General features: G+C 37.8%; 2 protein-coding genes across 38 annotated transcripts in view; both read right to left on the bottom strand.

Moving 5' to 3' along the window:
- slc8a2a (solute carrier family 8 member 2a) overlaps positions 1 to 17,516 on the bottom strand; it is a 155,362-nt gene that overhangs the window by 34,204 nt on the left and 103,642 nt on the right. For 20 of the 37 annotated variants that reach the window (XR_015490506.1, XR_015490507.1, XM_087252732.1 and 17 more), the window contains exon 1: positions 2,296 to 2,473. The exons of 2 other annotated variants lie outside the window; for them this stretch is intronic. The gene's annotated coding sequence lies outside the window, so the exon portion shown is untranslated. Of the gene's footprint in view, positions 1 to 831; positions 1,184 to 2,295; positions 2,474 to 17,516 lie in introns of those variants that run through there. 15 more of the 37 variants (XM_087252729.1, XM_087252721.1, XM_087252742.1 and 12 more) reach the window with 6 other exon arrangements.
- Positions 2,948 to 6,823, bottom strand: nccrp1 (P1, F-box associated domain containing). Its single transcript, NM_130921.2, is given in 6 exon segments — positions 2,948 to 3,700; positions 3,787 to 3,925; positions 4,186 to 4,281; positions 4,651 to 4,747; positions 4,899 to 4,985; positions 6,278 to 6,823. Coding segments are annotated over 6 exon segments (714 nt in total). The 5' UTR covers positions 6,423 to 6,823; the 3' UTR covers positions 2,948 to 3,550.

Raw genomic sequence — 17,516 nt, 5'->3', positions numbered from 1 at the left:
TTTTAACTAAAATAAAAAGGACAAATGTTTAAAACATTGTAAAAACTATAATGAAACTAAATTATGCAATCAGTCCAGGTCGGTGTCCTCAGCAGCAAACACATGAAGCACTTTTAAACAAATGTTAAGGACGATAATTAAATTGTTATGATAAGAAATACCTTTTTAAATAAAAAGTTTTCTGTTTTATTGAGATGGATTGTTGGTGATTGCATAGCTGTTGGACATATTGGGTAGCAATCCATGAACAAAAGAAAAATTAAGACCTGCATTAAAAAGATTTAAGACCTATAACACAATATTTTTAGTAAATGTAACCCTTTTTAAGGCCTAAAATTTTTATTTTGCGATTTAAGACCCCGCGGACACCTTGTTATTTTCATCAATACTAAAACGGTTGTGATATATGTGCTAATGTAAAGAGTGGTCTGCCACACTGTACACATGCAGAGGCTCATGTTTCTGTGTCTTACAGAACTTCACGGATACTTTACCATTTAGAGTTGCCCCTCCATCCCAGGGAGGTTAACCACTGACCTGTGTGTGTGTGTTCACATGTGCCCGTGCAAGAGAGGCCGCTATTAGATGGTGTGTTCAGTGCTTGTGTTTCCATGTGAGTGCTCAGTAGGAATTTCAGAAACTATGTAATGGAAGACAAAGCAGATAATTGGGAATGCAGAAGCTATGGTTTCTAAAAGGATGCATTATTAGATTGAATGAGCTACTTCTGCACTGAACCTCTGCAGCCTAAACTGACACGATCACGTCAGCTTAACGTTCATCATCACCATCCCAAAGAGGGAAAAAAAATCGTATTCACAATCACATTACCTTGTCTGTTCCCTGCAGGTGGAATGACTCCCTTAATGCAATCCAGGGTTTAAGACTAAATATCCATCTTTTCCATCAACATTTGATCCATTGATAATAACACTTTCTTTTCCATCATAATTGTCATCACTAGAATACACTTTTTTGTAGAGTCTCCGTGCAGACACATTTCCCCATGTTCCTGACCGGCTGCACCAAGCACTGTAACTAAATATACAGTTTCTTTTTTCCATTTCGAAAGACAACACCTTTTCTGAGCTAGACGGGTTACCGTTTAATCAGTTCCACTTTGACCGCACACAGACTTCCACGAGACAATCGTGACTTCCACGTAATCCAAGACTTTAAGTATTACTCCGCTGTAGAAATTTTTAACAGACAACGTCACCAGTAAGACGGAGAACAAAGGGAAAATTTCAGTAGACAATGGCAGAATATATAGATATATTCTTAAAGGGCTGTGAGGTATAATTGCCCAATAAATGTAAATAACCACACATATTACTTTAACTTCCATGACTGCAAAAACACCTTTTTAGCAGTAGTTTGATTTGTTTCAGGTTGGGATGTTTATTTCCGGTACTTTGATCCCATGTACCCACTTCAAAGTTTCTTATTTGGTAAAACTGCAGACAATATCAGAAAAGCTAAAAATGGATTTTAAAAAGGTACATGTCAAAATCATGGTCAAAATAAAGCATATATTTGATTATGAATTGGTGGTATGTTTAATACACAAGGTTGGCACCTGAAAAAGTCAGATCAGTTGATGATTAGATTGTAATTTCAGAAAAATATACTCTCATTGTGTGCAATATATCACACAAACCAATATTTCACACACAAATCTAATACAGAACAAACTATAGCTGCATTGACATGGACGCAGTTTTTCATCTGTGAGATTGTGCCAGAGTTGATTGGGGGTGTCAGGTCATCCCTTTGGATTTGAGATTGGGTATGAGAAATAACCCACTGCATGCTGCCATGTTAACATCAAAACAAACCTAATGTATTTAATCTAAATAAATCAATCTACAATCATTTATAGCAACACTAGAATTAACTCTTCATGGTTGCTAACCTTTTGCTCTTTTTCCTGTGCAGGGTGAAAAAGACTCTCGTTTTTAGCTTTCATCGACTCCTAAATAATACAAAAGAAACCTAGCAGACCCAAGGTTGAGTGGCTCATTAATAACTTGTGTAAAGCAGCCACAGACTGAACGGAACATGCGACTGCTAACAGGTGCTACTATCAAAAGTAACGGAACAAGGACAGCTAAACACTTGCAAACATTCCGTGCTTCTGTTTATGAAACCAAAAACAAAAATGTTGCCGCGAGTTGTGTTGGGTCCTCCTGACAAATACATTGTTGAAGCGGTGTGCGCATGGCATCCTAAACAGCAGCAGTCAATAAAGTGCGTGAAGAGTGTAGTTTATTGAATTCATACAACAGAACTTACCTTATTGTCTATTAGAGAGCTCAGACTGGAACGAACATGACGGAGAGGCAGCATAGGAGGTTTGTCAGTCCCCAGGAGAGTCGCGCCATTAGTTTTCGTTGTGATCTGTTTCTGTCCCGAACTATCCGAGCATCCCAAACAAGCGCGCATCCTCCACGCGTACAGCACGCTGTAGACTGCGCAGCAGCTCAACGCGACGCTCTGATTGGTGCGTCAAAATACATCAACAGCGGCCTTTACATACACTTTATAAATCTGAAGAAAAAGGGCCCACTACAGACCAACATAAACAAAATAATATTTAGCTTTTGTTGAACCTTTGTACTTTAAATAATTCATTAAATGCGCTGTCAAAAACGATGAGGACATGTTTTCAGTTTTGTTTGTTGCACACAATATATTTTATTGTTTCGTATTAATGAAATATAATAGCCTAATAGTTATTAAATATATCGCTTGGCAACAAATATAATTATATTGCTTACTTAATAACACGTTACCACAGTAAACATAGTGCTACAATATTATGGTTAACTTACTAGCCTATGGATTAGCCTATACACTAGTTAGTTTTACAGCCTCTTAAGTACTCTCTTAAATACAGCCACCGACAACAAAAACAAAAAATCTTATTCTATAATCGTGATTGTGGTTATTTTGTACAATAATTTTTTTTTATTTAGCATAGAAATCCGTGACAGGATGGGTCACACAAAATTGTGTTTGTAGACTAATAATTGTTGGGCTATATCGCCATCTGCTGGGCTTAATGTGATAATTCTCCCAAAAAAGTCAATTCCAACATCAGTTATTTACCCTCCACTTGGTCAGTGAAAGTTTCTTTCTTCTGTTTAACACAAAATAAGTCATTTTGAAGAATTTTGGTAAAGTAGCCATTGACTTATATGGTGCCTTTTCTACTGGTGTCAGTGGCTTCAAGATTCTGAGCTCCTTTAAAATAATCTTAATCTTTTTTGCACACCAAAAAAAAAAAAAAAAAAAAAAAAAAATCTAAACAATTTGCAAACACTTGATGGGGAGTAAACAAATAGCTTTCTCACAAAAAAAAAAACTAATTACCTTTTAAATACTTAAATAAAAATGGAACCATAATTAATAATAATTAAAAAAGTCACAAATTGAGAAAGGAATGTTTTATTATATTACTGTCAATGCAGTTACTTTAAGAACTATGCAAGTTGAATACTTGTAATATTATTGCTGACTTTATCAAATTAATTTGACTGATGGATTATTATTTCACACTGGGTTTGCTGGCCTTGACAATAACTGAGCTGTCTGTGACTTTGGTATTAAAGAATTCAACCATGAACTGGTTCTTCAGTCTGTGGAGGAAGTGAATGTACCGCACCCCCGGCCCATACTTGGAGAACACATGGGAGACCTGTGCACAAAAAAAAAACACACATTATGTTGACAAGAATATCAAATATTGTTGAAAATTAATGTACACGTGCATGTTTGTGCTACCTTTTTCCAGGTGTGTGAGTAGCACTCCAGGTCCTCTTCAGGGTTATAAGTATGCTGCTTGATAACAGTCTCACCATCAGCACCCAGGAGCTTCACATCAAGCTGATAGATGCATTTATGAAGCTGGCTTTCCTCATACCTAACCATTAGGAGAAACAAATACACACTGCAGGTCAAATTGCTTAATGTTGGAATTAAAAAAAGTGTAGCTATGACCACTGCAGACAGACTTCTATGCACATTATCTGTTTTTTTCCCATTCAAGCCATTTGAAATGCGTGTAGTTAAAAGTACATTAAGAACATGCAAATGTTGTTAAAATGGTTTAATTTCCCCCCTAGTTATTAGAAGTCTGCATAAACTGCAATTGGACATTTTAATAAGCAGCTCATAACTCACCAGTCTTCAATGACAATCTCTGGCTGAAAGTCGTCCAGCAGTTGGTCCCACAGACCTGCTGCCTTCAGGTCCACACACTGCTCTAGAGTGAACCACCTGAGATAAAAATGCTAAACAGTCAGTCATATCAGGCAGACTGGGTGACCTCTTTCTCACCCCAAAAAACATTGACAAGTGATTGTCTTGCTCAGATCTGATTCAAATACAGAGAAACATTCTAAAATAGTAATGGTTATGTAACTGTAAGAGGTTTACGGGGGTCTTTTTTGCATGTATAAGACAAAAAAATGTATAATTGTAATTGTAAGTAACTAGATTCACATTATTAAATACAGTTCTACAGAAGCAACACAAGATGTACATTTTTTCTACACAAGTTACAATACCATTTCGTATATGAATACATCTAATGACCAGTGTTTTAATTTATTTTATAGTTTTGTTGTGTAAAAAACTGTGATTAACCTGTGCTGAGGAAGCTGGCAGATCACAACACTGGGAGGAATTCCACTAGTGTCATAGGGCAAAACTTCTGTATTAGTTTTCCAGCCAGAGAAATTACCTACATTTAGCATCACAGAACAGGATAACATTTTCACTCAATTTATTTGCTGTAAAATACTTTAAGAATGGTTAATGGCACACATTCATTGCAAGTTATACATTTCAGCATTTTCTGGGAAGCAAACATAAAGTTTTGGTTACAGACTCACCTTCAGGCTCCAACTGAGGTGGTCGGTCTGAAGGAGGTGGTATTCCTGACCGATGGGGTTCAGGTGGCGGAACAGTGTGGTTCACACCTGGTAAGCAAAAGGAGAAAAAAAAAAAAAGACAAGAAATTTAAAGATCAGAATGATTAAAAAAAATTTAATTTAACCAAATACAAATATCCATAATTTATAAGCAAATTTTGCACCATTTTTAGGTTATGTAAAACAAATTATGGGAAGCTTATTTGCACACTCCGAATGATTTAATGCTGCTCATTCTATAAATCACTGCACAGACTGAGCTCTTGACATATTTCCTTTATAATAAGAACAACAAAGATGTTATACAGTACAATATCCCCTTTTAGCATCTTGCACAATGTTAAACCAATTCAAGAGCAAAAAGTTTGACAAAGAGGGTCTCCATTCAACATTCAAAAAGTGTTCAAACGAATAATAATAAAAAAAACTCAAATAATAATAAATAAATAAAAGGGGATATTAGCAACAACTTTGAAATTAGCAACTATTTTCACATCATCAGTTATGCTTTCAAACTATATTCATCAGCAAGACAGTTGCAGCTCATCCAGAATGCTGTGGCCAGGATCCTGACCAGAACCAGAAAATCAGAGCACATCACACCTGTCCTTAGGTCTTTACACCGACTCCCAGTTACTTTCAGAATGGATTTTAAAGTATTACTTGTCTATAAATCACTAAATGGCCTAAGACCTCATTACAGATATGCTCACTGAATGCAAACCACTCAGATCTTTCGGATCAGATAAACTAGAAATTCCAAGAGTTCCGTCAAAAAAACATAAACTGGCCTATTATGCCCCTCGCTGCTGGAATCAGCTTTTAGAAAGGATAAGATGTGCTCCAACATTATGTACATTCAATTCAAGACCGAAAACACATCTGTTTAGCTGTGCTTTTAATGAAGGAGCAATGTGCTACATCCGACAGTTCACACTATTATGTCTTTCTTTTTCATTCTTTTAAAACCTGTTTTAACACTTTTTAATGTTTGTAATTTTTAAAAAAATCACATTTATTATTTGTTTTTATTTTCTTATACTTTTCTCTTTTATTCCTGTTTATGTAAAGCACTTTGAATTGCCACTGTGTATGAAATGTGCTATATGAAAACACTGCCTTGCCTTGCTAATTTCTCAATAGTTAAACTGATTGTGTAACAACAGCAGAAGTCAAACATCAGTGCTACAACCATAACCTCGGTCTTCTCTAGTTCTCCAGCTCAAAATATCTTTTACTTTATACAGAAACAACAATGTTCGAGCAGAGATTTCACCAAGGTATGACATATACAAAGTAGCACCGCCATATGTGAATACGCCTGTGTGTGACGTCATTACCGTAAGGCGAGGGGTTTTGCAGTAGATTGCGCTCGAACGGCTTCGTCTCGAACACCGATTTCCAGTCCACGGTGTCAGGCATTGGGACACCGTGAGCCCCGAGCTGCCATTCCGAGTCACACTTCTGCTTCCAGTCAGTCGCCATTGCAGAGTCAGACTGTTTCCCCCGTGGTCCGCTCACTGCAGTCTCGAGGAAGTGTTTTATTATGGTCTGCCCCGCCCTACAACTAACGCAGAACTTCTGAGCTTTCTGCATTTGCGCAAGTTACTTAATTGCACTTTACTCACAGGTGAGTCACAAGTCACAGACCACCCCTGTTTGACGATGGTGCCAAGACACTTGATACATTATTTTGAGCAGTATGAGGCATACACTGTTCTTGTCATATGGTCCGAAACGCAGTGGTATCTTTCAGGCACTTTATTGATGGTGTTGTTTTATATAAAGACAGTTGAGGTGGTAGAGAGCATAATTCATGTGCAGCAGACAGACAGCTGAACTGTACCACACCCTTTAACACAACACCATTGGCTTATCACGTCAGCAGCAGAGATTTACTGGCAGTTTGTTGCACTATCCAAATTCAACATAACTTACAGTGAATGGTGTTTTGGAAAATGTGTGTGCATAAATTCATATATATATATATATTTAAGTTTAACTTTTATTTTGTTAAAAATGTGTACATTAGTCCTGTTAAGAGGTTTAGTCTCTGAGAGAACATTTACTAAAACTTAAATTTTTGATGAGTATATTTACAAGTTAATTAAATTACATTACGTTACTGGGTTTCCCAGAGATGGGTTGCAGCTGGAAGGGCATCTGCTGCGTAAAACATGCTGGATAAGTTGGTGGTTCATTCCGCTGTGGCAACCCAAGAATAACTAAGCCGAAAAGAAAATGAATGAATGAAGGGTTACAATTATAATGCGGTTTTTCAAAGAATTACCTAGGGAGGTGTTTCAGGCATGTCCCACCAGTAGGAGGCATTGGGTAGGACCCAGGACACTCTGGAGGGACTATGTCTTTTCTTGGCTGGCGGAGCTGGAGTGTCTGGGAAGAGGGAAGTCTAAGGTTCTCTCCTAAGACTGCTGACCCCGCGAACCGGCCAAGGAAAAGCGGTTGAAACTGAATGCATGAATAGATATTTCAAATGTGTTTCTAAAATATCAATGTAAATGACTCTTTATGTATTTCACAACAACCTGGAGCTTAAAACAGTAGAGATGATAGTGGACTTCAGGAGAAACCCCTCTGCTCTCCCCCTGAGCATTATGGACTGCATTGTGGCAGCAGTGAAGTCATTCAGGTTCCTGAGCAGTGAGCACCACCTTCTCTCAGGACCTGAAATGGGACATTCACTTTGACTCCATTGTCAACAAACTTAATCGAGGCTGCACTTCCTTCGTCAGCTGAATAAGTTCAACATTCCAATGGAGCTGCTTAAACAGTTCTACTCTTCCATCATTGAATCAGTCCTCTGCACTTCAATCACTGTCTGGTTTACCTCAGCTACCAAATCTGACCTTCGAAGACTATGTCGGGCTGCTGAGCGAATCACAGATACCCTACTCTCCAAGAACTGTGATGCATTTATCTAATCATTTTACTGTGGCACCTTTGTGAAAGTAGTTTCTTTCTGAATAAATTTTCCAGTAATCCCAGTCAAAATGTGAATATAATTAGTCTTTATCCCAAAACCTAACTTTCATCAACATTGTACACAATCTTCATTATTTTCATAATCATCTTCACTTTTCCTCAGTAAGCAGATGACGTAAATAGAAAAATTGTAACCCAGAATGACCCAAGTAACCCTCTTGACCTCATGCTGCGGCTTCTTTCAGGTGTATTACATAACAACTGACTGTTCAACATCTCACTCCCTGTCAGGAGAAATCACGAGCCCTCCCAAACAAAGGCCTAGGAGTTTTTAAACAATCTTAAGACAAACACCAAACCAGCTGCTCCCACAGGCATCCACCCAGTATCATATTAATCAAATAACATCATTCTAGAGCGCAGGCGATTCACACAACTCCTCCAATGTTTAGTCAGTTTCCTGTGTTGCTTAGCATACTGATGTCCCAACTCTGCAGTTTTGCAATCAGTATTTTATAGGCTGTTTTGAATCATCTTGCCGAAGTAAAGGGAAGTTAAGGTTTCTAGAGCATACATATGTATTTATTTTGGAGTCCAAATGGGGACCCTATGAAATCCTATGAACCACAAACAAGTTCTGGTATCCATATTGTGATGGGCAGCCCAGAACACAACCTCAGGTGGAAATAAAGCTACAGAGTTTAAACATAAACGTCCAGCAACTAAACTACCTTATTTTTTATTTGATTAACTGCTATGAAGTCATGTATTAATAATGTATTAACGATACAGTCGATCATATCGCGTCTTCATTATCACGTCTCATCTACTTCCTTGTTGTTTTCTGACTGCAGGGGCAGCAAGCGGCCTTTAGAGGGAGCTGTTGTGTCTCTGCTCTTTGGTGATTCTTGAATTCTAAATCTGATCTGAAACACAAACAATAACAAGGCAACACTGTGATTCAGATAAATAGTCTAAGTGCTATTAAAGCCACCAATTCACTGATGTAAAAAAAAAAAACAGCAATCAAAATTCAGCCATTTTTCCTTCTTATCATGGGTAAAATATGCAAAATAAGTATATCAAAATAAGCAAAGATATTAAACAGATGCAATTACAAAAATTGAAATAAAATAGTTTGCGTTTAACTAACTGGTTAATTGGGATTTTTTCACATTGATTGTTTGGGATCAAAAATGAAAATGTCGTCATCATTTACTCGCCATTCACTTGTTTTTAACCTTTATGACTGTCTTTCTGCTGTTAAACACAAAAGAGGATATTTAGCTAAAACCTGTAACCATTGACTTGCTTAGTAAAAACTACCATGAAAGCCACTGGGTTTTCAGCCTTCTTCAAAATGTATTATTTTGTGTTTAACAGAAGAAATACTTCAGGGTAAATTGTTCGCATTAAAATGTTTTGTCATTTTTTAAAATAATTTGTTTACAGTATTTATCATCTGCTAACTGTAAAGTAACTAATTACAAATACTCAAATTACTGTAAATAGGTAGTTTTGCTCAGAAATTGCTCAAGGAAAGATGTGTACTTTTACTTTCCCTTGAGTACATTTTTAGTGCAGTATGTGTACTTTTACTCCTCTACTTTCTTTCAACCTGCAGTCACTACTTTATTTTTCCTTGTTTATCGGCATTAGAAAAATCAGCCCTGCTGAAAAATCCAGCTTAAAGCAGTCTAGGATGGTTGGCTGGTCTTAGCTGGTCAACCAACCTGGTTTTAGAGGGGTTTTGACCACTTTCAGGCTGGTTTCCAGCCATTTCCACCCTGGTCTTAGCTGGTCAGGCTGGAAAGTGACCAGCTAAAACCATCTAAAAGTTGGACATTGCTGGTTTTGCTGGACTCCCAGCCTGTCTAGGCTGCTCAAGCTGGTTTTAGCTGGTCATCTTTCAGCCTGACCAGCTAAAACCAGGCTGGAAAAGGCTGGAAACCAGCCTGGAAGTGGCCAAAACCCCTCTAAGACCAGGCTGGTCGGCCAGCTAAAACCAGCCAACCATCCTAGGCTGGTTTAAGCTGGATTTTTCAGCAGGGAGTTCTGTGATTCCTGTCTAATCAAATCACGCATAGAAGGTAAATCATGATGAATACTTCAAGACATGGGCGATTTATAATTGCAGCAAACTGTTTGGAAGCATTAAAATTGTCCATAAAGATATCCAAAATCTTTACACGCATTGACCCAGAGACTGTTTAGATGCATGTCACTGATGAGAAGATGACGGATGTTTACTGCATGATGGCTAAAATGGCCTTAAACACCCAGCACACTTGACATTAACATGACGTCAGATTGCGGGTGTACTCTAACGTCATGGGGACGTTGCATTTTGTTTGGAAATGAAAGTCGGATTGACATCAGAACTCAACGTCAGGCTTTACACTTAAGTACTACAGGGCACCTACTGTATATACCACCTATGCCTGTGCTATAGCACATTAACCACCCTAAAAAACACTGAAGAACCATTACAGGTTCTGTGTAGGTTATAGCACTTAAAGTAAATTGGTTCCCCATAAGATTAGGAGCAAAAAAATAAAAAAATAAAAAATCATGATATCTGAATACTAAAAAAGTTTTTGTAACCACACACACACACAAACAATTCACATGACTGAATTTTAATTTATTACTGAAATATGACTAGCAATGCTGTAGTTGTAATGGAATTAATTGTTAGCATTTTGTCTGTCTCTGTGCTATAGCTGTCTGTGTGTTTCTTCTAGACAGAATATGTTTTGACCGAATGACTCGACTATGAATCAGGTTCACCATGTTTTAAAAGTGAATGCAGAATAAAGTATCTATTATTTTGAATATAGAGTTTGTAGTATTTAAAAAAATGTAATGTTGGTCAGTAAATTAACTATTTGGTTGATTGTGTGATTTAATTGCTGTATTAAGACTACATTAAGTATTGGTTAATGCTTGTTAGCAATTGAGAAAAACAGTGAGAAGGCAAGATGGCGGATAGAGCATAACAGTGTTTATATGCTCCCACACAAATCAGCTAATTACTAAATACAATTTGATTCAACCTCATGGCTTTAGACATATTACGTCTCTGAATTTTTTTTTTTTTTTTTGGCCAAACTTTTCTGAAAATGCCTCGTAGTGAAAAGAAAACCAAAAAGAAAGAATCTTACCTAACTACGTCACCAGAACACTGTGAGTTAAGCAACTTCATGGCAAAATCATTTCAACAACTGACAGAAATAATTTCAATAACTTGACCCTGTCACTGAGCTCTTAGAAATGAATTCTCAACAACTGTAAGACTCGGCTGGATGAGGCCGCACAAAGAATCACTGTGGTGGAAGAGTTAACCGAAGGCATGCAGGCCCGTGCTCTCATGCTGACAAGTCAAGTTGTGTCACCTACTGACCACATAGATGACTTGGAGAACAGCAAAAAACTGTCATATATAAAGTTAATTGTTTATAAAAAGAGAAATTCTGTATCATTCTATAAATACTATGTTAATTTTTGTCCATTTCACAAGGTGGAATCACTGAGCTGCACATCAGTACCTTTAATCTTATCCCATTTCACACAACACATGCCAGATGTACACATGATACTCTCCTTATGTACTTATGCATGCGGCTAGACTGCAGTTAGAGATGTGAAACCATATGAACCAGGGTGTCATAATAATTATCAGTGGATGTCTTAGCAGACTCACTCTACTAAGGGGAATATCACTCTCTCTCTTCTTGTGCGAGTACTTTCCATGAAGTGGCTAGGAGACCTTTTCTTGGAGGTTTTGGCTGCTTTTGCACCTAGTTTGAAGTAATTAATCACAGAACTGGAGAAAGTGCATTACTTCAATCATTTCAAAAGCATAGTAATAACAAATTCCAAAAATTATAGTATAATATTGAGAGTTAGTTTTAAGCTATCTCGCGTCCCACCTGCAGGATCACTGAGGCCCACCGGTTGAGGATCCCTGATCTACAATAAAACTGGGGAGAAAACTAGCTTACTCATAAAGGTAGCTCACGCCTAGTTTAAATAAACATACTTGGTTGAAATATTGTGTGTGTGTGTGTGTGTGTGTGTGTGTGTGTGTGTGTGTGTGTGTGTGTGTGTGAAAGAGAGAGAGAGAGATAGAAAGCATCAGACGCTGACATGGGCTGCTGGAGCATCAGAGAAGAGTTCATTAATATTCATGATCCTTCCAAATATGGTCAAAACCAACCTTATCAATTTAGGGCCAGTTTCTTGGAAATCCATATAGTGTCTATTTAAATATAAGAGAACAATTTAACCTACTGTATCAATTTATTCTGTGGCACCTTTAAGTGTCACCTTTGGCACTGTAGTCTTATGCTGTGTTCACACCAGATATGGAAGAAGTGTCAAGCGCGAGTGATTTACATGTTAAGTCAACGCAAACGCGCAAATAGACATCCTGTGGTGCGGGTGACGTGAATTGCGGAAATGGCGAGATATGCGCAAATGGCACGTCGCGAATTAAGCGTTTTACGCAATTGACATGCTTAACGCACGTTTCGCATGAACCGCTCGAGTTTAAAAAATCTGAAGTTTAGCGGACATTCGTGCCGCGTTAACCAATCAGGAGCTTGCTCTTGTGGGGGCTGATAGTGACTTAGTCCCTGTTGTTGATATCCCGGGGGAAATCCTCCTGCCGACACCGACAACAGTTCATCAAACTGGGCCCAGCTCAGTTAGAAACACAGCTGAAAGCTTCCATCATCCAGGTTAAGTTTCTGGAGGAGTTTATGAGCTCACAAACATAGTCCCGTGGACGTTTCTGGAGACCGCGAATTATGTAGCTGGAGGTACGTATGGCTGAATTTCATTTTATTAAGTGAATGCTACAGGGCGGAATGACGTTGTTCCTTTTGGTGCTTACCGGCTGACCGCTTACCTCCGTGTGAAGGGCTTTCCCACCGCAACCAGTTTATCCAGTAAGCTCATCATGTTCATCAGCAGATTTGAGATGCAGAGAGGAGTTGACCACGATGACGAGGACGAGCGGGTACGAGTCTGGGGAAGAACGGTTCCAGAAATCAGGTAAGACAAAAACAGAATCCAAAAAATAAAATGAACAACAGAGTGAGAATGTGGTAAAATCTGAAAAAGTGGTAAAAATCAGATGAGGGCTTTTCTTTTTCTGGACAGCCTTTGTAAAGCGTGTAAAATTGGTTGGGTTTAGGGAAGGAGAAGGGTGGGTCAGTCGATTGGCCGGTTGCCCAGTCAATCATTCAGTCGATCGACAGCAGCCTCTGGTGGGTTTACACGAGAACCCATCGCGTGGGTGCGAATGGCACTCGCCAGAGACATTTGAGATACGAAAAAGTGCACACAGCAGCCTCTCGTGGATTCGTTACAGTGGAATGAACCTCCAACTTACCCAGCATATGTTTTATTCAGCGGATGCCCTTCCAGCTGCAACCTATCACTGGGAAACACACATACACACTCATTCACATACATAAATCACAGACAATTTAGCATACCCAATTCACTTATACCACGTCTTTGGACTTGTGGGGGAAACCGAAGCACCCAGAGGAAACCCACGTGAATGCCGGGAGAACATGCAAACTACACACAGAAATGCCAACTAACCCAGCCGAGGGTGGAACCAGCGACCTTCTTGCTGTGAGGTGATCGTGCTACCCACTACGCCACCTATTAACCTAGTACTAGTTATAATTGGTGGACAGGTTTTTTACATCTCAAAAGGCAATGGGCTATGACTGTGTAAAGTTTAGTTTTTTCATGAGGCATATCTTCAAAACTCAAAATACTAACCCTTTGAACTTCTATATTTGGTTTGTTATTTGAGCTGTAGTGTCTGATTTTGTGGGAAAGGTCCGTTTGAGGTCATTCGTCTTTGCATCTGTAATAAGAACGACCCCATTACTATACCTTTTATTGCAATTATTTCAGGATTTTTATAGAGAAGTCAGTTTGTTTATCAACAATACAAACTGTCAGATGGCTGCTTTTATTACTGAAAATGTGTAAGTGGCAATCATTGCAAAAACTGAAACTTGATAATTTGATTTAATGGTCTTATTATAAGCACATGATTTAAAACATTTTATATAAAAATTTTAGAAATACATTTTATATTCCTTTTTTACTTTAAACCATATTAGTTTCTGTGCAACACTCTATAATGATTGGTAGTCTTTGCACTATATGATAATCACAAACATTCACCAATTTAACAAATAGTTAAGACCTCCCAGACACAGAGAGACTGATCAAAGGAGGCCCACTGATCAATTTCAACTAAGGGGACCTTACCAGAACTCCCAGTCACGATATAAAGAGCAACAAGTGAATATAATGTCCAGGAGCACCAGAAAACTTCAGCGGCAGCCCTGCATGCCAAGTTCTGCAATTAATCTTAAGTGTCAAATCGTGATTTATTTCAACTTCACTGATTGAGCTCTTTGCTGAGTCAATGCAATACAACCCCGAAAGACAGACAGAGAGATGAGGAGTGGGATGGAGGGGAGTTAAAGAGCAAGAGAGAGTGATATGGGTCAGAGAGACAAAACAGAAAGTTTAACAAAAACATAAACAGATAAAAACATGCCTTTACTTCCAACATATGCATTATCCAGTCACAAAATAAACAAGCCCCCTTTTTTTTTTTTAGATATTGCCGAAGTTGCTTTAGCACAACAGGTTAGTATTAGAGAGTTAGCTCATGTTTCATATGTTCTCACACATTCTAGAACAAACTGTCCCATCAATTGATGGACAAATCCAGTCCTGGCTTGCAGTGTTGGCCTGCATTTAGGCGTCTGTTCACAAATGCAATTAGATTTATTAGTGCATAAAGTTGTACATATTTCATTCGGCAATACCAAATATAGGCAGTGTCAGACTACAATATGAACCGCAAATGAAATTCCACACGCCCAAGGTGACCTGTGAGACCTCCAGCTCATTCCACCACCCATCTGTCTGTGCAAGCATTCCAGTACTCAATGCACATTTGCATTGTGTTCCTAAAAGAGACAAAACTAAAAAGTGCAGAAAAGTGCCAACTAGAACAGACATGTACACATGCTGTACCTTAAGAACCAGTCTTGGCTGAAGGTCAAATTGAGTGTTTAGACTCAGGTTACCTGCTGCCCTTCCAAAGGCCAAATATATTATTAGCCATTGCTGCTGGTAACTTACTACTCTCACTAAAACTACAGGACATGACGATGACATGGAGTCCCCACAGATACACAAAACAAATAATTGTATATAAAGACTGTTTGGCACCCTTCCTGATTTCTTATTTTTTGCATGTTTGTCTTATTTTAATGTTTCAAGTCATCAAGTTTATAACAGGTTGTTATTATAAATGATGTTATAATAAATATTATATTATAACGTCTGTTAAAGCATACGGGTATCGCTGTGGTACAGCATCTAGTGTATCACACTTAAGTTAAATTTCTCCAGCCTGTTGCCTGATTACTGCCATACCTATTCGCAATCAAGAAATCATTTAAATAGAACCTGCATGACATAGTGAAGTAGACCAAAAGATCCTCAAAACCTAAAGATAATGCCAAGATCCAAAGAAATTCAAAAACAAAAGAGAAAGAAAATTATTTAGATCTACAAGCCTGAAAAAGCTGAAAAAGGGCACAGCGTTAACTCGTCCAAGAAGTCACAAAAGACCCCACAACAACATCCAAAGAACTCAGTTAAGGTGAGTGTTCATGACTCCACCATAAGAAAGAAGAAAAAATGGTTTGGATGGCAGAGTTTCATGATGAAAATCACAGCTGGAAGAAAACCAAAAACAAACATAAAGGCTTATCTCAGTTTTGCCCGATCTTGATGATCCCCAATACTTTTAGGAAAATGTTGCAGACTGATGAGACAAAAGTAGAATTTTTGGATGGTGTTTGTCCCATTACGTGTGTTACCATATTATCAGTGAAACGTGGTGGTGGTAGTGTAATGGTCTGGGGCTATTTTGCTGCTTCAGAGCCTGGAAGATATGCTGTGATAAATGGAACTATGGAATAAATGGAACTGCTGTGTACCAAAATATCGTAAAGGAGAATGTCCGGCCATCTGTTAGTGACCTCAAGCTGAAGCGAACTTGGGTTCTGCAGCAGGACAATGATCCAAAGCACACCAGCAAGTCCACTTCTGAATGACTGAAGAAAAACAAAATGAAGACTTTGGAGTGGCACAGTCCTGACCTGAAGCCAATTGAGATGCTAAGTGCTAGGGCATGATCTTTAAAGGCGGTTCATGCTTAAAAACCTTCCAATGTAGCTAATTTACAATAATTCTGCAAAGATAAGTGGGCCAAAATCCACCACAGCACTGTAACAGACTCATTGTACAGTAAGTTATTGAAAACGCTTGACTGCAGTTGTTGCTGCTTAGGACGGCCCAACTAGTTATTAGATTTAGGGGCAAACACATTTTTAAACAGGGCTATGTAGTTTTGTATATTTGTGTGTGTGTATATATATATATATATATATATATATATATATATATATATATATATATATATATATATATATATATATGTGTGTGTGTGTGTGTGTGTGTGTGTGTGTGTGTGTGTGTGTGTGTGTGTGTAAGAAATCCGTAACGGGCAAACACTCTTTCACACCACAGTATGTCTTAACCGATGGCTGTTAGATTTCATTAGTAGTTACCTAACCGTGCATCTTACACCACTTAGTGACTATATTTCTTAAAACATGATTGTTTGACAAGTGAGATTTTAATGTTTTTTTATGGTAACAATGGCCTTGATAACGTATCTCAATGGCCTTGATAACGTATCTAATGCACACAAAAAAGCACAAAAAAAAGCTATTTTTCAAAGCTTTCCGTCACTTTTGTGTTATGCAACTGTCCCGTAGTAGCTGAAGCTGTAAAGAGAGTCTGTTCTTTCACTGTATATGCAAGCACACTAATATTACACAACCCACCCCCTCTCTGACATGCACACAATTCTGACAGACACCACCTCACAGACCTAGAAAGATTAGACACCTAAACACCCTAATGATAGAAATCATTTTAAGAATTGGAAGGTGTATGTTATATTAATCTGTTTCCTTAATGTTTGATAATGAAAAAGTAATTCTATACTTTTGGAAAGTGACTTTTATTGACGTCTTTAGTAAATTTAATAAATATAGTGTATGAAAAAAAAAGTACTGCTGGCAGATTCTTTGCCAGACATGAACAACCCAAATAATATATCACTGAAGTTACTAAATGTGTATGATTGAATAGTTGTTGTTAGGATAGGACAATATTTATACAAGACAAAACTATTTGAAAATCTGGAATCTGGGGGTTGCAAAGAAATCTAAATATTGAGGAAATTGCCTTTAAAGTTGTCCAAATTAAGTTCTCAGCAATGCATATTAATGAAAAATTTAAATTTTACATTATTTTTCAGTAGGAAATTTACAAAATTTCTTAATGGAACATTATTTTTAATATTCTATTGATAGTAGTAGAATATAATGCAATGCAAAATAAAACTGTTTCAAAGTCACAAATATCAACAAAAGTCCCTTTGGTAAACTTTTTATCCTCAAAAGTTATTAAAGCATCAAAAAAATCAAAGGTTTATGAATGTAAACA

Source organism: Danio rerio, chromosome 5, assembly GCF_052040795.2.
Source record: "Danio rerio strain M-AB ecotype USA chromosome 5, GRCz13ab, whole genome shotgun sequence".
NCBI classification, from domain to species: Eukaryota; Metazoa; Chordata; class Actinopteri; order Cypriniformes; family Danionidae; genus Danio; species Danio rerio.
The sequence above is the reverse complement of the archived record's forward strand: the minus strand, read 5'-3'. Positions and strand labels throughout refer to the sequence as shown.